A 19446-nucleotide genomic window follows, 5' to 3' on the forward strand; every position below is an offset into this window, starting at 1 on the left:
TATCCTGTGGTGCAAATTTACGCCCAGCACTAGAAATCAGTAGGCTGGTAGAACAGCTCTGAAACAAGACACATCTGTCCCTGCAGCTGCTCAACACCTGAACAGCAAAGCAGTTTCAGATCAGAAGTAATATCCTGTTCAGTAGACTGATCTAATAAAAGCTGAAAGAGTATTTGAGAGAGATAAAATGTCTCAGAATAGTGGAATTTGGTGATTACATGAAGGTGTAATGCTGGACACCATGTCTGCATCTTCCACGTCTGGCACCTGCAAGCCAGGTGAGATTGCCACAGCACAGCAGGCTACAGCAGGTACAGCAACAAGTGCCAGCTTTCCATGGCGCCCCCAAGGTTGTATCAAGGCTGCTGAACATCACCTCTTGTCCTGCTTCAGCCCAGCAACACCAAGAGACACAGCAAGGACAGAGGGAGTGAGCCCTGCCACCTTTAGGTGCTGCCTGGAGATGAGGCACAGAGCAGCAGTGCTCAGCTGAAGTGGAAGGATGTGTGCAGGTAAGGACATGGAGCAGTCCTTGGAGGTGGGAAGAGGGGGTTATGTTTGCCCACACCATGTGGGGGCTGACAGGCAGGGCTGGTTAATTCAAAGGAACTCCTGATTCACACAAGCAGTGAGGAAGGCAGGAGCTAAAGGTGTCACAATCCTTGCAGTGGCATGCAGCAGTCTCCTGACCATGAAACAGCTTTTGGATCTGGTGTCCCAAATACTGGGCTCTAGCCTCAAGCTGAATCAGATGGGAAAAGCAGGTGGATTGGAAAGCAAAATCTCTCCTTCTGACACAGTTATGTGGGAGGTAACACATTCAACTAGTTAGTGCCTGAGGCTACAAGTGAGAAGACATGGATTTTACTTGTCTGTTACCAAGGCACTTCTTAGGCAGAAACACTCCACCTCTCTCTAAACAAAAGTGTCCCTTCTGTAACTCAGAGATCTTGGAGTCAGCCAAGCCTTTGAGCTTGGATCCATAAATGGAACGTGTCAAAATATTGCAACATATCATTAACCTGAACGACAGTGTGAAATGAGACAAGCTAAGGACTGGCTTCTCCAGATGTCATTCCAAAGGTGTGACACCAGCATGAAAACCTGTTTCAACCCAGTGGAAAATCAGAAGAATAGGGCTGAGACAGGCGAGTCTCCAGGCACAACCCCTTCATGAGGCTTGCTGAGGAAAGCAAGCTGGAAAATTTGATCTAAGAAGAGGATCAAGCACTATCTGTGTGTGAGGAAGGCCTGGAACCCTCTGTGTATAGTGTTTGCTAGAGCAGAACCTGCAAACTTGCCCAAGGTAGGGATCATCTAAAGAAGTATAGGCTCTTACAGCAAACTTCAGCGTAGCAAAAGCCTTTCATTCCTACAGAGGCAAACCCTGCAGCCACAGGTGAGCCATAGTTAGAAACCCGTGCCAGAATGTGTCCTGCAGTCCTTGCAATGACTCAGATAAAAACCATTCTCCTTGAAACTTCCCTGGCAGTAAGCTCTTACTGCTGAGAATAACGTGCTGGTGCTTAGCTGGTTATTTCCTTTAATTTCCTAAATAAATCTTGGCTCATTTGTCACAGTTGCTTCCTTGTTTATGATACTGAGCGTCTCTTTTGTCCGTCTGGTATTCGCACCTCGAAATCCTGCTAATTATTGATTGCATTTCCCCTTAGCAGCTGCTGTCCAAGCTACGCCGAGTTTCTTCAGTCAGCTTTGAACTCTCCTTACAAGCCAAACTCACAGGCTGTTAATCATTCTCCCCTGCAGGAACTTATTATCAGATCTCCCTCAATTATTAACTACCCTCCCTCGCATCCTGAGGCCGTACACGGGAGCTGTACCGTGCTGGCCGCCCGGAGCAGTGTGACGGTGGGTGCAGGATTGCAGAGCGCTCGTTCTGGGGTGGGATCGGGCTGGTAAAGGCAGAGCCTGCCCTGCACGGGCCGAACAGAGACCGCCGGACGCGCCCAGCCCGGGGTCACCTCCCTGCCCGCCACCGCTCCCCGCCCAGCTGGCGACCCACAGGTGTGTGGGGAACGGGGCGCCTTTAAAGCGCGGCGGACCCGCCCCCTTAGTCCCGCCTCCCGGCCCTTTCTATTGGTTTGCTCCACTACTTTTTTCGGGCCCTTTGACAGTACCCGCTCTCTGATTGGCCCAGCCGCGGACCTCTCGGGGACCGTCTCTCAATAGCGCCCCTGGGCTCGGCCGACAAGCCCCGGCTCTGGCGGCCCCGTCTCCGCCTGGGTGCGCGGCGCTGCGCTCCGGCCTCTCTTCAGCGACGCTCCCCGGCTGAGGGGAGCGGCAGGGCCGGGGGTGGGATGGCGGGGCCGGGACCCCGGGACTGAGCGGCGGCGGCGGGAGCGGGTCTGGGTAAGAATGGGGCCCGGTGGGTGCGGGCGGAGGGGGGCAGTGGGGAAGGAGGGAGGGAGCGACACTGCGGCGCCTCAGAGCGGGGCGGCGGGGCCGCGGGCCTCCGAGGGCCTCCTAGAGCCCCATGGCCGGAGCCTCCGGGGTAGCCCTGGGCAGCTGAAGGCTGGGCTGGAACTGCAGCGGGGCTCGGCTGTGCCTGTGAGACCGGCGGCGCCTCCTCGCCAGCTGGAACCGAGTGACCGCGCTCTGCTACTTTCCTTACGTGTTGTGCCCCCGCCTTCCACAGGAATCAAAACCAAAACAGAAAAAACCCCGGGATATGCATTTCTGTAATCCACCTCTGGGTCAACCTCTGGGCCATGGTTCTCTGTCTGTGAGGGTTTGGGCTTACTGTTTATACTTCTGCTTTCGGTATTTGTCTTTTTTCCTCGTTGCAGTTCCTTTCTTTTTAAGCTTAGTTCAGAACGAGATATGAGAGAGAAACTGTTAAGGGAGTGCCTCAATTACTGAGGAGAAAATCCCTGTCTTAAATTCTCAGAGTGAAATGAAAAATGCAACTGTTGTGGCCAAAAGGGAGGGTTGAAGTGATTTCTTAAAAAGGAAGAGAGTGAACCAAAAAAAAAGGCTTTTTTTTTTTTTTTTTTTGTGGGGTTGGTTGTTTGGTTTTTGTTTGTTTGGTTGGTTTTTTTTAACTTGGGGTATTTTTAAGCGTTTAAGTTACTGAAGTAACAGTTATATTATTTGAGCAGGGATCTGGTCAGTGCAGTTTTTATTGCACAAATATAGTAATATAAGAAGCAGTCTTAAACCTATCATGATCTCTACGTAAGAGACTTTCTGATTCTGTTTGCAGAAAGACAGAAAAGTTCCGATTTTTTATTACAGGTGCAACTTGTGCAGTTTGTAATTCACCTTTCTGAAGGTGGGCTTGGGAGGAACAGACAATTGCCAGTGATGTGATGTCTGAATTTCACTGAGCTCTGATATTATTACAGTGCCATGATTCAAGGACCAATAAGCATTGGTGAGATAACATTTCCCTGAAGGTGAAGCAGAGCCCTTCCTAGTGCTCTGTCACTGCAGCCCAGGAATCATGCCCATGTTCTTAGTCTGAATGCAGTTTGTCCAGGCCTGGACTGAGGAATTGGCCTTCACCAAATCAGCCTGACTTCATCTGGAATGTAGAAAAACATGTTATTTTGTGTTCTGGTACAGAGTTGCCTGCTGGATGAAAAGGGGAGACCGTGACAGCAGCACTGGTTTCTTTCCACGTGGCTCTGGGGTGATTTTACCCCCCATGGGCTGGGCTGGCTGAAGCAGGCAGTCCCATGGAGGCAGGGTGTGGTGAGTGAACTCTTGGATATGCTCAGCTGACAGGACTTATTTAGGACTAGACAGGGCAAGCACAGTGTGCTGAAAGAAGCAGCATTGCTGATCCCTAGTTGGATCCTTTCCCTCAATTCCTGGTCCTGTTGCTGTGGGATTTTTGCTGTTGATTTGGACAGGAGTGGGCCAGTTCTCCACATCTGTGCTGTAGGCCTTAGCTATTAGAAAAGCATGACCAGAGTGCTGTCTGTCTGGTGGCCTTGGCTGCACTCCCTTATCACGTTGGCTGTTCTGTTGCTCTGCTTTGAGTACACTTTATGTGGGGAGGAAGAATACAAGTACTAGGCTGTAGTGAGCAGCCTGGCTGAGAGGTGAGCTTGATTCTGCTTTGCCCTTTGAAACCTCGTGACTGGACTTCTGTTACTTGTGGCCAACTCCTCTCCTTATCAGCAGCTGCTGTTCTGTGATAGTGGTGGCTTCTGGCAAAAAATAATGCAGCCTGCTTGCTCTTTTCATGAGAAGTTGTTTTGCTAATGTAAATCTCTCACAGCTTTATACTTGAGCTCTTTTCAGTGTGACAGGCAGATGGAATTCTTTGTCCCAGAAGAGCTACTAGGAGGTTGTGATGGTTCACAGTTGATTATGTTATTCTGCCCATGGTCTGGGAGGTTCTTCTTTACTTTTCCCCAGCTTTTTAAAAAATCATGTAGAAATTTTTCTGTGCTGGCAAATGTGACTGTTCTTGACCTCAGCTCTGGTGACATGTAGTGGTGTTACAGAGGAAGAGAATGGAGCAAAATTGTTCAGAGAAAATTCTTCTCTTGGCAGTTCAGAGAAATGAGTAGCTGGAGGGAAGAGAGGACATTTCCAGAGATGAGTTTGGAATGTGAAGGTCGTTTGCTGGAACCTTTACTTAGAAGTAGAATTTTTTGGCCCAGACTTTGCAATCTTGGTACAAAGCTTCTCCTTCCAGATCTGTGTGTTTATTTACTGTGGTGCCTCTCGTGCAGCACTGCATACAGCAGTCACAAAAGAAAATCCCAGCTCAGGGAGTATCTGTCAGCAGGGGTGAATCAAAGGGAAGTTTTGTTGGCTGAGGATGGGATGATTCCCTTGCCCCTTGGAGAACCTGGGAAGAGTGTCAGCCTCTGAAGAAAGAGAAAGAAGAGCCTATGACTGACAGTCTCAAGCAAGTCTCTGAAGAAGGTGCTACTGAACTCTGAAAGCTCAGCAGATGACACAGGGCTGTGCTGTTGCTTTCCAGCTTGTGACTCACTCAGAACCTCTAAGGAAAAATACCTTCTGAGCCCTGTCATGGGGGCTGTCAGTTTTCACCACACAAGTCAGGGCTGGAGTCAAACAGGGAGATTTTTTTTTTTAATAAATCCTGGATTAGCTATAACACACAGACTGCTTGAGTGCTGTCCCTGGCAATGTGCATCTTTAAGATGTTGGCTGTCAGATTTATCATTTCTGCATCTGTGGGTTGTCTGTGATCTCTCTTTTGGGGATTGTTAGGAGGGGTTATTGGACCCTGTGTTTGTATTCAGCTTGTAGCTACTGAGCTTAACAGTCAGGGTTCTACTTTAGGGTGGGAAGAGAGTTGCTCAAAAATAGAATTGTTCTGGTGTCTTGCAGAGGGTTAGAAAAAGAATGCTGCATGTTGGTTTTTGCCAGGGTTGGGTTTGAAAGGTAAAGACTGTACAGTTCCTTTAGGTGGGCGTATGTGAGGCTCTCCCTGCTCTCAGACTTCAGAGTTGGTAACAGCAATGGGGTTTTAGGAGGGACTTTCATTTTTTCTTTGCAGTATGAAATTAAATTATTGACTATCACTTCTTGATCTTGGGACCAAGAATAAATGTCCTGGTAAAGTAGGGCTTTTGTCTCTATCTGATGATGCCATATATTGCTGTTGAGCCTTGATTTCTTCTAGGAATCTGCTGAAGCTCCAAGAATGACAAAATTTAATCCACACAGCACCATTTGAAGGTGCTTGTTACTCTGATATCAAAGTGTGGTTTTGTGCTGACCACCCTAATGGCTGTGTGCAGACTTAGGGCAGGTGGCATTTCATTGTGTAATACAGTCTTTGACATGATGATAATTGGCTGTGCCAAGCAGGAAGCAGTTGTGCAGGGGCTTAATGTCAAGGATGTGTTTTTTTAGCTGTGACTCACAACTGATTTAATATTGCTTTTTTTCCTCTGCTGTGGTTGTCTTGCTCTGTTTGATCTGGACCAGAAGGAGGACAGGATGTTCCAGTCCATGATGTCTGTGATGACATTCTCTGTGTCTGACAACATCACACATTCGACTGCGCTGGTGACAGCGCTGGATAACGTGACAACTCTCTCCCCAATGACAACGCACGCCATCAACGACACCAACATCACGGTGCCGCACAAGTGCCTGCTGCTGCTCTATGAAGACATTGGGAAGTCCAGGTGAGTTGGAGGAAATGGTGTGACCCTGGACCAAGGGAAAGAGCTTTGTTTGTTCCTCAGTTTGCTTGAGAAGGGATCAGGGCTGGTGCTTTCCTTTCTAGAGGCTGAAGATCAGGGATAAAACCTGTTTTATTTACTTTTTGCAGAGTCCGCTACTGGGATCTTCTGCTCCTGGTTCCCAATGTGCTTTTCTTTATGTTTCTTCTCTGGAAGCTGCCCTCTGCCAGGGCCAAAATCCGGGTCACTTCCAGCCCAATCTTCACTACATTCTACATACTAGTGAGTACCACTCTTTGCCTTTGAACTGATGAGAGTTATTTTTATTATCACTCATGAACAATATCACTGAACTAGTGGAGAGAGCCTAGACCAGCTCTTGCAGGGTTAAAATCTGCTTTCCCTGCTTTCAGTCTGCTAGTTGAAGGTGTCCTACAAGAAGTAGACATTTTTTCACTGATTGAATTCAGCTTTTAATAGGTTCTGGGGCCAAATCTGCTGGATTTTGTTCTCCTGTGATGACTTCACTTTTTCCTTTTCCTTTTTTCTTCTTTTCTTGCTTTGATGTCTTGGAATGTAGTATCTTATGCCTTCTTTGCTCCTTGCAGTAAGTAGCATGGGACACAAACCCAGCTTTCCATTGAGGTAGTGAAAGGAGAATAATTTGTGTCAAATTGTTGAAAAGCTTGGTCATCTGCTGGAGAAAACGGTTATGTGACAGAGTTCTGGTTAGTCTGGGAATGTAGAAACCCAACCCTGTTAGTTTCTTTCACATCATGTCAAAGTGGCCCTGACTTGATGTTCTTTATAGTTCTTTAGGTGGAACAGAATATTCAGTACAGTTACAGTTCACAAACATCAAAGATCTTGCTGTTCTCCTCTCACCAGTCCTGTGATGCCCTGTGGTACTGCTTACAGGACATCATAAATGCAGCTAAGGACCTGCCTGAATTTGTTTAAAAATACCATTCAGAAGCTTTTTGATATCCTGGCTTGCCCTAGTAGCCTCACCTGAATCTTTGTTTGCCCTTTCAGGACAGGAGTTGGGGTTTTGGGCTTCTGCACAGTTTTGGATAACCAGGTATACACACAAATGTTTCAACCTTTTAACAATCTTACTGTCCCTTTCCAGTCTGGATTTAAACCTTCCTACATGTTTCCAGTAATGCACATGGTCAGTAGAGGTTTGTGCCAAAGGCTTTGAAAAACAAAACTCTTGACAAACCAAAGGGAGGAAAGGGAATTGACTTTATGCTCTGGATGGCAACTCAGCCCTACACAGCTGCTCTCTCACTCCACCTCACTGGAGCAGGGGAGAGAATCAGAAGAATAAAAGTGAGAAAACTTGTGGGTTGAGATAAAGACAGTTTAATAAGCCAAAGCAAAAGCTGTGCACACAGAGAAAGCAAAGCAAGACATTCACTTGCCACTTTCCATGGGCAGGCAGGTGTTTTGCTGTTTCCAGGAAAGCAGGGTTCCATCACATGTAATGGTTACTGGGGAAGACAAACACCATTACTCTGAAAGTCTTTTCCTTCCTCCTTCTTCCTGTCTTTATGTGCTGAGCATGATGCCATATGGGATATTCCTTGGGCCAGCTGGGGTCAGCTGTCCCCACTTAGCTTGCACACCTCCAGCCAACTCATTGCTGGAGTGGGATGAGAGGCAAAAAATGTCATATTCTGTGTAAGTGGAGTGCAGCAGTAATGAAATCATTTGTGTTATCAACACAGTTTTCAGCATAAAAATCCTAAACACAGCCTCATACCAGCTGCTGTGAAGGAAATTTCCTCTATCCCAGCTATATCCAGCACACAGTCATAGGGGAAAATGCTTTAACTCAGTTTCATACTCATTTCTTGAGTATGTTATTGGGAAATGAGGATGGAAGTGTGTTCTGTGAGGTCTTCCTTTAGGTTGGCTGTTTGTCATGTTCTGGAGGAATGCTTTCTGTGGAGTTGGTGATTAATGTGGAAGAGTCTCTAGCTGCTTAGAGAGGAAGCAAAAAGATGTGTGTTCCTCTCCAGTGAGCTGTTGCAGCTCTAGAACACCATTATATGCAGGGACCCATCTTTTTTGTCAGTGTTTTGTCATGGAGTTTTCCACCCCAGGAAGGATTGCTGTATTCTCTGTTGCCATTGCTGTCCCTTCTTCCTCTAAAAGAGAGAAACTCATCTGTGGGTCACTTATTGGTCGTTTCCATTCTGCAACCACCTGAGAATCAGCTTGGACTCTTGGTTTTCTGATAACTTTGGCTGTCTCATACCTTCACCATTGGGATCAGAGTGACATTTAGAGAATTTTATCTGGAAAACTCTACTTTCTTAGAGTGTAAATCTGCAGTGGAGTGTAGATACATCCAGCTGAGCTCTTAAATGCACAGGATGGCTGAGCCTCACTGAGCTGTCATGCTTCAATGGTGTGTGAAGTGAGTTGGGGATCTCTATGTTGCACTCTGCAGCAGGGTGAGATGTTTAAAGCTGGTGGCTGCAGGTGACTTTTCCTCTGCATTCCTGAGCATTGTCAGTACCGAGTGAGAGAGCTGCAGGTTTAGTTTTGCCACAATTGTGTAGTGTGGTAGTTGGTATTGAGTGGTTTCTGCTATCTGATATGATTGGTTTAGTCAGACATACCAACCATTTGGTTTTGTAATGCAGAGGTTTTGTAATGTTTTTTCTGTCTGTTTCTTTTTCTCCTGCCCTGCCCCACTGGAATGAAGGGAAGACTCTAAAGATACTGTTGTAAAGATTAGGTGAAGAGCTCTTCAGAGCTTAATTTGACAGCTGAGACAATTGTTCCTTCCTAAATTCCAAGGCACTGCTCCTGTCTAATGGGTCTGAGGAATCTTTTTCAGGAAATTAACTGTAGTCTGCCACAGGAAATTCTTAGTACACATTATCAGCCTGGAAAGCTGACCTGAAAGTGGTGTTCCAAAAGGGTTTCTGATCACTACTGCATATGTGCCTTTTGACATGAGCTCACTTATGCTCTTTTTTTGCAGGTATTTGTGGTGGCTTTAGTTGGCATTGCCCGAGCTGTTGTCTCCATGACTGTGAGTGCCTCTGATGCTGCCATGGTTGCTGACAAGGTAGGTGCAACACTGACATTAGAGGCTGTGCTTTGTAAACTTCTGATCACAACAATCTGCTCTGGCTTCCCTCTTACGTGTGTACAAGAAGAATGTGCTTTTTTTGCAGTACTCTTAGGTATGTGCACTGTGGAATCCTGTTTTGATAGCTGGATCTAAATCATCACAACATCCAGGATGGTAAAACAATGGATTTCCTAAAATAGACACACAAATAGTGGCAGCAAAAGTTTCCTGTTACAGGGATTAAATGAGTCTCTTTTGCAGGAGGTGAACATTCAGATACCTTCAATGGATAGGCAAGACCTGGCCTTTGTTACTCTTGCAGTATTCCAGTGGCTCTTTGAAAATGTTGAAGTTTTTGTATTGAATGCAAATGAAACCAACTTCCCCTTTGAAACTGACACCTGAATGTCCTTGCAACCACTCTGAGCACAGGGTGAACGTTTAGGAACCAGGAAATATCTTTGTATGTGCTGTTCCTTTGCATTAATTTGACTTGTAGCAAAATATTACTTAAAACAAAAAGCTCTGCAGTTCTTGAGCTGTTAGAGAAAGAGGAGTCACCTACAGAGTACAGGTCTTTGGGCTTTATTCTCTGGGATCAGTGTGGTTTCCTTGTTTTTCCCTTTGTTACTGTCAAAGCATTGTGCTGAGCTGCTGTTGCAAGTGGCTGGATGTTTGTAGCATTTTTCATTCACCTCTGTCCAGCAGATGTAGGCCCAGAACTTGAATGATGAATAAGAGGTGGAAAGGTGTTTTTCTTCAGCTATGGTGTTGCTGCTAAGTGCAACAACTGGGAAATCATGTAGCAAGACATACTCTGACAGTTTTTTCTGTAAACATGCCCTATTCTGTCTATTATGTTTCTTTAGTGTTCTCTTATATATATGCACACACCCTGTGTGTTTGCTGGGATTAGAAGTGTCTTATGCAGTGCTTCTTAAAATATTACATATCTTCAAGAGAGTACCATTCAGTGTTCAGAGGTAAAGGGTTAACAAGCCAGAATCTGGGTGCTTGTTCCAGGTTTGGCACTGATTTATTGCATGACTCCCTGAAAAATTGCCTCACCTGCTTTTTATTGGTCATGTTTCACCAAATAAAACATGAGACTGCAAATGACAGGCTGGAATGGGGGGTGCTTTTTACTTGAATATGCTTTAGATGTAAGGACCAGTAGCTTTGGAAGAGGGCAGAATACAGGGTTTGTTCAGGCAGATCTACTGCTTTAAGAACTGGCCTTGTTTAATATTTTACTTTTGAGGTCATCATGGGCTTGTGCTCTTTGGGAGCACAGCAGCAAGAACTCATCTGAAACAAGTGACAAATCCTCAACTGAGGCAAACCATGGCCACTTCTCTCTGTAGAGCTGCTATTTGCTCATTCCCACACAACTGTTCTGTTCCACAGGCACGAACAGGGCTTGGAACAAGCATGTGATCAGTATCCCTAAAAAGCATGAGAAGGGTTTGTGGATATGACCAGCCATTCAGAGGCTGCTGTTCCATGGAGTTTTGCTTTATTAACTTCAAACTGGTTCCTGGCTCCATCTAATCATGTTTATCTGGTCTCTGTTATCTCTCAGATCCTGTGGGAGATCACAAGGTTCTTCCTTCTGGCGATTGAACTGAGTGTGGTGATTCTAGGCCTTGCCTTTGGTATGTGTCAGGAGTGCTTTGATTGTTTCCTGTTGCCTTTCCTTCCACAGAGGTTACATTTGTAAGTTTGTGGTGATGCTGATTCTATAAAGTAAAGAGGCTGTAGAATAAATGCAAAGTGCAAATTGTGGAGATTTAGTTAGAAGTGACTGAAGGCCTCATTATACTTACAGATTTATGGTTTGTGTGATTTAAGGGTTTATATGTGCTTGGTTTGTCCTGTACTCATATGATGGAGTATACAGCTTAGGTAAGATTTTTATGCCGAGATCAACAGTCTGATCTTTGCTTCAAGCTCATTTTATTTAAGATAGTCCTGTTGGGGGCCCTTCTATCCCCTTCATCCCATCCTTAATTGGTTCAATCCATCCTGGTTGCATTCAAATGCTTTATCTTCAGTTTTTCAGTTATGCAAGTGAAAATGCCTCTCCCTGTGGGTCAGAGGTAGAGGAGAGGGTGGATGTCACTGTTGCACATGTCAGTGGGACATGTGAGCAGTGCATTTTTCATCTTTTGAGGGCTCATAGAATAATTTAGATTGGAAGGAGTTTCTGGAAATTGCCTACTTCAGTATATTCCAGTACAGATTTCTCTACTCCAGCCTCCCATCAATTCTTCTCTCTGAGAAGCAGCTTTATAACATTTCAGTGTACTTGATGCTGGAGTAATTCCTTTTTTTTTCCTTTCCTGTAAACCCAGGTGAAGGACTTAGTTGTTTTCTCTTAGTGTGGACAGGAGGAAAGCAAGTTAAATTTTGTTGTTATGTAAATAAAATTTTTGCCTGTGAAAGGCTCAACTCTCCAAACAGGGTTTAGTGAGCTTTAACCTTCCCTTGAAGGCCTCTGGAAATAAAAGTGTTTTCCTTTATTGCTTCTGAAAGGAACTGTTTTTAACCAGTGCTGGGGTTACATCCTGAGTCACTTCCATTCCCCATAATTACAGGTCACCTGGAGAGCAAGTCGAGTGTGAAACGTGTGCTGGCAATCACCACTGTGCTGTCTCTGGCATATTCTGTCACCCAGGTGAGTACACTGAAGCAGAAGAATTTGCAAAAGAAGGAACTTTGCTTGAAGTTAAGCAGTTAAGTGTGTGACTCCTATCTGAAAGTGGCAGCTTTGCTCTTTAGATGAGGTTTTGGAGGAAGACTGAATGCTTGTGGCAGTGTATAAGCAGACAGTATCTGCTTGTCTTCTTTACTGCACAAATAGCTCAGGTAAGGTGAAGAAATGAGGCTTGGATGGATTGCATTGTTTAGTGAATCTGAGAACAAGAGTGAGGTTTTCCACACCTGAGCCACAAGTTCTGGATCTGGCCTCAAGGTCCATGAAAACCATGTGCTCGCCAAGCAAGGGCAGTGCGGTGCCATTGTCTGCTGAGTCTTTGAGAGCTGAGAGCTCCTGCTTCTCTTCAGATGAGCAGCTGGCTTAGTTTATTAGGCATGTCTTCATGTCCCTGAACAATGCAATCTGTGTCTGGGTTCGTTCTCCTCCTCAGCATGTCAGTGGTCAGCCCGTGTCTCTATACTCAGGGCAGTGCCAGAATAACACACAGAGCTTTGTTCTGGGACCAGGCTCTTGGCTGCAGAGGCAGTGAGCTGATCATTACCACATGATAAAGCTGGAGGAGCCTCATAAAATATCAAGTGTTGAAGCTATATCTGGATTCAGTAGTGCTTACAAGCACTTTGCTCTCCACTGTCTGTATGAGTAGCTCCTAAACAAGACAGTGTCCTTTCCCAAGCTAATTATATTCTGGATGTTTCAGCAGAAAGGTCTACTTTAAAGATGGAAATTAAGCTCTTGGTCTATTTTAGACAGAAATGTGCTTGCACCCCCTGTCCACCTCAGTCTCTCTTCTGTAATGTCACTGGTGCCAGTTTCCTTCTGATGTAGACTCCTGTCACTCTTTCTCTCCTCACTTCTTGTCTTCAGTTTCTTCCTCTTCAGTTTCTTCCTCTTTACTCTTCTGTGTGAGTGTAACTTGGTCTAAGCAGGGCAGGGCTTGGTTAGGTCAGGGGTGGAGGGCAGGCCAGCTGCTTTCTGAACTTCTTTAAGCATAGTGTTAGTGTCCCTTATCCAAATATGCATTTAAGTGAGGATACTGCTTGTAACAGAATCTTGTTGATGCCACTTCTCTCCTAGGGCACCCTGGAAATTCTGTACCCTGATGCCCACCTCTCAGCAGAAGACTTCAATATCTATGGCCATGGTGGGAGACACTTTTGGCTTGCCAGCTCCTGTTTCTTCTTCCTGGTAAGTACTGGGAATGTGTTATGCACTCTGATAGCTTCTTTGTATTTTCTAAATGGAGCAAGGAGGATGATCTGAGTACAATAATGCCCTAATCCCCCTCCTGCAGCACAATAGTGATGCTTCTGATGTGGTGGGGAAGCTGAAGCAATAAAGGTGCGGTGGGAGTGCTGTAAGCTGTATTCCAGCTGTATTCCAGCTGAGCTCAGATGAGCTCCCTCCGGTGTTTCTCAGCTGTTTTGCGCTGATGGGGGGGAGTTTGGGACCTTCACATCTGTACTGTGTTAATGTTAAGGGTTTGTGCCTCTGCCCTGAGACATGTAGGGAGTGCATAATACCACACACCATCCCTGCAAAGATTGAGTTGCCAAGCAGCCATGGAACTGTTGGTTCTTTGTCTCAACAGGTCTATTCCTTGGTGGTGATTCTTCCAAAAACTCCTCTGAAAGACCGGATTTCTTTGCCCTGTAGGTAACTGTAGTGTTTTCCATAGTATAGATGGATACAGCATCAGGATAAGGCATAGATGGGAGTAAAAGGTTCCTGTGTGTGTTTGTGCTGCAGGTGCATTCCACATCTCAGAGTTTAGATAACATGGCAAAGGACTGATAACTTATCCCTAGAAAAATTAGTATGTTGTGTCTTTTAAAGAGCAGAGTAAGAGCAGTTATACTGCTACATTAGTAGCTAAACAATTACATTAAGAAAACAAGACCTACTGCTCAGTTAATGATACAGATATAATATATAATCTTCTGAGAGCCCTAAGAAATGGCTTCTTAATAACAGCTTCCTTTGAAATACACACATGATGTTAAAATGTGCGTGCTAGTCATCCCCTGGGAAGGGAAGGGTAAGTGGGAGATGCTCAACAATTTTTATCTGGCTTTTACTTTTGTAAGTAAATGCTTCTGTTTGTTTGGTTTTTGCTGTTGTTGCAGAATATCTGCAGCTCTTGAATAAAGAGAAGCTGTTATTAAGGTGTTTGTAAGCTCTTATTAAGCTTATTATTGTTATTAAGCTCTTCCCTAACTAGTGTTGACATTGCTGTGTGGGTATCCTGAGGGAGGGGATATGGATGTCACATGTCACAGGCACAGGTCCTGGGCCTGATCTGCCTGGTGTCCAGCATACCCTGCTGCTCCTGTTGAGGTCTCCTGAGCAGTTTTATTAGTGCTGTACATTGGAAGGGAACAGCTTCTGGTTCATCTGGGTTGGTTTTGTTTTTCTTGCAGTCAGTTATGTGGCTGGCACTGGTTCCAGATGCTTGCAAATTAAATCTTTCCATGTGTTGCTGTAACCTTGCTTTCAAAACCCATCTTGTGTGTGCATATACACATGCAGGAGGGTATGGTTTAGGCCATTTTACCACCATCAATCCTGCCAGCATGGGACAGAAAAATGCAGTCCTGATTCTTCAGCAGTTCTTAGAGAAAAGGTCGTGAGAAGCTTCTGTTGGATTTGGCATCTCCATCAAACAGATTTCCATGGGTCTGGTGTTTGAGGTTGAGTTTCATGTGTATCCATGTCTTTCCCACAGCCAGGAAGAGTTTTTATATCTATGCTGGCATTCTGGCACTGCTGAACCTGGTGCAGGGCCTGGGCAGTGCCCTCCTCTGTGTGGATATCATAGAAGGACTGTGGTATGTACACTGGGGGAGGGGGTCTGCAGCCCTGGGTCTTGTGTTGTATTTGAGTGTCCTTTTACACTGCCTCTCCCAAGAAAACAAACCTGTGCTGTGTTCCTAAGAAGGAATAAATCTGTTGGTTCTGGTTTGTGCCAAAAGACCTCGCAGTAATCAGGAAACTCCCCAGTGGAGAGGTTGTGGAGCTGTGTGTGCTGCAGTTGTCTTGATGTGGTGAGTGAGAGTAATAGTGTGAAGCCACTGATGTCTGGCCATTAGTAGGTAATAAGAGAGGAAATTGGCTGTTTGTTAGAAATGTGGAGACACCCTTATACCTGGAGTCTCATTCTGCAGGGATCAGTGTCACATCTATGAGTCAAAATTGGGAGTACTGAGACTCTGCTCTTGGTCAGACCTTGGGTTTTGGCATGATTCCTCTGAGTGTCTAGAAGCAGTGACACATGTTGATGACAATGGCTGTAACTTTGCACCAGTTTAAGTTTCTTTAGCATGATTTTTCTTGATCTCTGGACACTTTGGAGGGAAATTGGATCATTTGGGAGGATGTGAGTGGTGTTACCCAGCTGTATTGTGCTTGAATGCTAAATCCCTTCATGTTCCCTTTTGTTCTTGACAGCTGTGTTGATGCTACCACGTTCCTTTACTTCAGCTTCTTTGCACCTCTCATCTATGTGGCATTCCTGAAAGGTTTCTTTGGGTGAGTAGCCAGGAGCAGCAGTTTAGAGGGGTATATATTGTCATTTAAGTGTTTTGCACTCAGGCTCTCTCCATCTGCAACTAGAACACCAGTCAGAGAACCAGTCTTAATTTCTGCCCTTGAAGAATTTCTGTGACCCGTGGCTGCTCACTTCTATGCAGGGCTCCTTTGTATCCAGCTGATGGCTGGATTCCTCACACAATTCAGAGGATCACTTCTTCAGCATCAGCATCATATACAAAATTTTTCTGCTGAAGTTGATAGCTGAATGCTTAATGAGGAATTGAGTCCTGGGAGCTTAAACCGGCTTCTGGGTGGTTTTTGGGGTAAATTTGTGGAAAGGATGAGGGAGTTCAGTAACGCTTCGGCCGAGGACTCTGCCGTGGGCCCAGAACTCGCCCGTGAAGAGCCCGGGGAAGGTCGATTCTCAGGCCGGGGTCGCCGCCGTGCGGCCACTCGCGGGAACTGCACCTTGGTGAGAAAACGAGTGATTTAGTGTAGGCTTTAGTATTTGTAGGTCATTAGAGAGAAACAGCAGGCTTCAAAATAAGAAGATAAAGTGCTTTTAAAATATGAAAATATACCTCTGCATCCCTTTGAAATTAGAAGGGAACATTGTCTGGAGCTTAAGATGAAAACTGCTGATCCACAGTGTTTGTCTTTTCATTTTCATGATGTGCACAGGTAGAACTTGAAGTGTACTCCTATTCTGACTCATTTTTGTGTCAGCAGCCAGGCTGTTGAGGAGTTCAGTAGTGTTTGGGTACTGTTGCCCTCAGTAATTCAAAGCCCTCAAAGATGAGAGCTCTTTTCCCACATAGTCAGGATTTGTATTTCTCTTAAGTGACTTCATCCAAACCTTAATTTAGCATTACTTTGAGGCAGTTACTCTGCTACAAATTTCTAGACCAAAAGCTCATTTAAAGAGTGTTTGAGGTCTGAATGCACAACTTCCTAACGCTGATGAGTTTCAGTTAAGGATAGGTAGCTGTGATACCACATTGGTAAAGCATGCATTTTAAATCTTCCATCACTCCAGGTCTGAACCCAAGATCCTTTTCTCCTACAAGTGTCAGGTGGATGAACCTGAGGATGTGGATGTGCACCTACCCCACCCTTATGCTGTTGCCAAGAAGGAAGGAATGGATGCTGGGTTCTACTCAAGCACTCAGATTGACACCACAGCCTACCTGGACGACGTGGCCTCTATGCCATACCACGTGGGCAGCATCAACAGCATAGACAGTGACCGCTGGAAATCCATCAATGCCTGAGGCAGGGCACCTCAATCACATGAGGCCTCATTTCTTTCCTTCCAAACTTCCTGATACCACAGCTCTTAGGATGTTCACTGGAAATCTGTCCTTGGCTACCTGCTGTGGCTTTCCTCTTGTCCTTAGGATTTCCAACACCTATTGTGGAACTAAGTTGGCACCCCAAACCCTTTTGGGAAGAACACTTTCTGTTGCTACATGAGAACAATGTAGAGTGGTTTTGTTCATAAACCTTTAAACACTGAACTTTCCTGATCCTCCACGTTCCAGATGTGAATATGACCCAGAAGATGGCCCTGGCTGGCACTTCTTCCTTTTCAGTGACTGAAAGCACTTGTTTCTCACTTAGAGCAATGGTGTTTAGGGATGGTTTGACTGCTGTATTGTACATATATAGAAAGATTTTGGTGGTTGAAACCAAAGATGATCTTCCTGGGTTAAGCAGCATGGCTGCCTGCATCTTGCCATAATGGAACAGCACAGGTGGTGATAGTGTCTGATGAGGGAAGCTGGTCACTGGGGCTCACCCTTGGTTTCAGCTAACACTGTTGAAAATTGGGAGTTGGAGTTTCTAGTGGTTAAAAGGAATGTTCTCAGTGCACGGGGAAAAAGAGGTATGAAGTGGAATGAACTCTTTTCTCTGCCCAGAGAGCATTTGGGGAAGGCTGGTAGCCCACAGCATGGATGTGAAGTGACTGAACAATAGGGAGACAGAAGGACAAACAGTGCTGCTGTCTAGCTGAGCTGAAGGAGCTGTGAAGCAGTCTCTGGAGGCTGTAGTGCTGTGCATTTGAGCTCTCAGGAAAATCTAAGTGACAGCACTGAATCAGGGCTGAGTTTCAAGAGTAAAACCTCTGAGGTAGATGTGTTTTCCATCTGCACCCTGCTTCATGGCTTTGGCAGGGGCTTGGAGAGTGCTGTGAAGGAGGAAGGTGACTCTGCAGATGAAGGCTCCAGAGACATTCAGGTGCTTGAGGCAGAGCAGAAGCCTATGATGAGTCTGAGCTGTCAGAATTTAGTGACTGGAAACTCAAAGACCTTAGGTGTGCTAGAATCAAGCTGGCTGGTGTGCTGCAGTGGGAGGTGGGTGTGTATTTCTGGCAGTGGCCTTCCCTTACATTGCAGTTCAGATCCCCAGACTGCTGCTGGTCTGTGTAAGTTTTATGGCTCAATATGTTGAAAATGCTTATGTGCATGTGGGGACCAGTCCTTTTAAAGACTTCCTGGAACTTCTTATTAACCTCTTCCGTGCTGGAAGAGGGACTCCTGTTGTCTGGGCTGTCTGGCATACAGTTTCAAGATGTGGTGTTCCACTCCAGCAGCTGTTCATATAAAGGCTGCATCAGTCTGGTTTCTGGGATATCCTGTGCTTTCCAAGGGTGAAGATGTGTATTCCTCTAGATTTGGGGGTGCTCTCCTACCTGAGTCCTCCAGGTAGGTGGAGATCTGCTGTAAGCAGCTTTCCACTAGAGATGGTAGAAAGAGGGAATTTGCAGTATTTGGGGACTGTGTGAATCTCTTGCCCCAACTTACTGCTGTTCCTGAAGAATACTGAGGAAAGAGTTAGCAAGGTGCAGTGTGGAGGTGCTGGTTTGGATCATTAGTAGGTAGAAGGTGGTGTTTGCTACTAGGTGTTCCCACCACAGGGAAAGAAAATCTGGGTAAGAACATGAAGTTCATATTAGTTGCCAAAACTATGCAGGCCTTTGCTTATCTTATTTTGTTAATGAGCAATGCAGCTTCTCTGTCTGCCTGGGTACTTTGCCCTGCAGGCCTCTAACTAGCACTGGCACCTTGAAAACAAACAATGCCCCAACCACCCAATCCCTCACCCCCCCTTTTTTATTTTTATTTTATTTACTTCTGTGGGAAAAAAGGCTTCCATCTGTCTATGTGCTAGAGGTGAGTAGTTTCTTGTAGGTCACAGCCTGTCACATTTCCATTTCATGCAAGGGCTGGATGAGGAGCTGGCCAAGTCAGCCCTTGTCATGTTAGAGAAGTGTTCCATGCTGCTCTGTCACTGCTGTCAGTCAGCCTGAGCCATGCTGGACTGCTTGCTGTAAAAGGGATGGATGATGTGCTGCCTGAATTGCTGTGCTGCTGCTCCTGATGCTGCTTACAACTCTGATCTGAGCTGCTGTTGGTTAGAAAGGGTAAGGGAGCCACCAAAGCCTCCCTGGGCCTTGAACAGAGTCAAGAGAGATGAAGATTTCAAAGCAGTTGAGAACTAAAGGAGCAACTGGTTTTCCATCCTAAGGAGTATTTGTTGATTTTCAGCACCCTGAGTGAAAGGAATTACCTGCCCTCCTTGGTGATGTGAAGAGCCTGTTATGAATTTGCCTTTTTTACCATCTGAATTCATTGCTGAAGGATCACCTGTGCAGGTTGTCAACCTCCATCCTGTCCTTTGCTGGCAGGACTCCAGTATTTCTGTCCCATGTTCTGCTGCTGAGGAGCTTCTGCACTAGGTCATGGACTGACCTTCCTCCTGTTATGTATTTATGTATATAAATCTTTGGGCCATCTTCAAGTGGTTCTTGAGCAAAATGTGTTATGTGTGGGGGTGGTAAAAAGAGAGAAAATATAGAATAAATGTATATTTTTGTTTGTAAAATAAATAAAATTAAGTTTGGCATAAATAGTCATGCTTTATTTCTCAAATGAGACATATTGGAGAGGAAAAATAACTTGAAG

At 45.5% G+C, this 19446-nt stretch overlaps 1 protein-coding gene across 3 annotated transcripts; it reads left to right on the forward strand.

Moving 5' to 3' along the window:
* Positions 1-2180: 2180 nt before the first annotated feature.
* Positions 2181-19391, forward strand: TPRA1 (transmembrane protein adipocyte associated 1). Of its 3 annotated transcripts, none has more exons than XM_054640454.2 (12): positions 2181-2370; positions 3586-3714; positions 5938-6140; positions 6287-6419; positions 9139-9225; positions 10814-10886; positions 11829-11908; positions 13028-13138; positions 13542-13602; positions 14676-14778; positions 15398-15478; positions 16518-19391. In XM_054640454.2, the coding sequence occupies exons 3-12, from the start codon at positions 5950-5952 to the stop codon at positions 16750-16752; spliced, it is 1155 nt and encodes a 384-aa protein (XP_054496429.1). In that variant the 5' UTR covers positions 2181-2370; positions 3586-3714; positions 5938-5949; the 3' UTR covers positions 16753-19391. The 3 variants fall into 3 exon arrangements, with proteins under 3 accessions (XP_054496429.1, XP_054496431.1, XP_054496430.1); XM_054640455.2 differs by lacking the exon at positions 2181-2370 and adding an exon at positions 3256-3394; XM_054640456.2 differs by lacking the exon at positions 3586-3714.
* Positions 19392-19446: the final 55 nt, after the last annotated feature.

The sequence above is a fragment of the Agelaius phoeniceus genome, chromosome 11 (assembly GCF_051311805.1).
Source record: "Agelaius phoeniceus isolate bAgePho1 chromosome 11, bAgePho1.hap1, whole genome shotgun sequence".
Lineage (NCBI taxonomy): Eukaryota > Metazoa > Chordata > Aves > Passeriformes > Icteridae > Agelaius > Agelaius phoeniceus.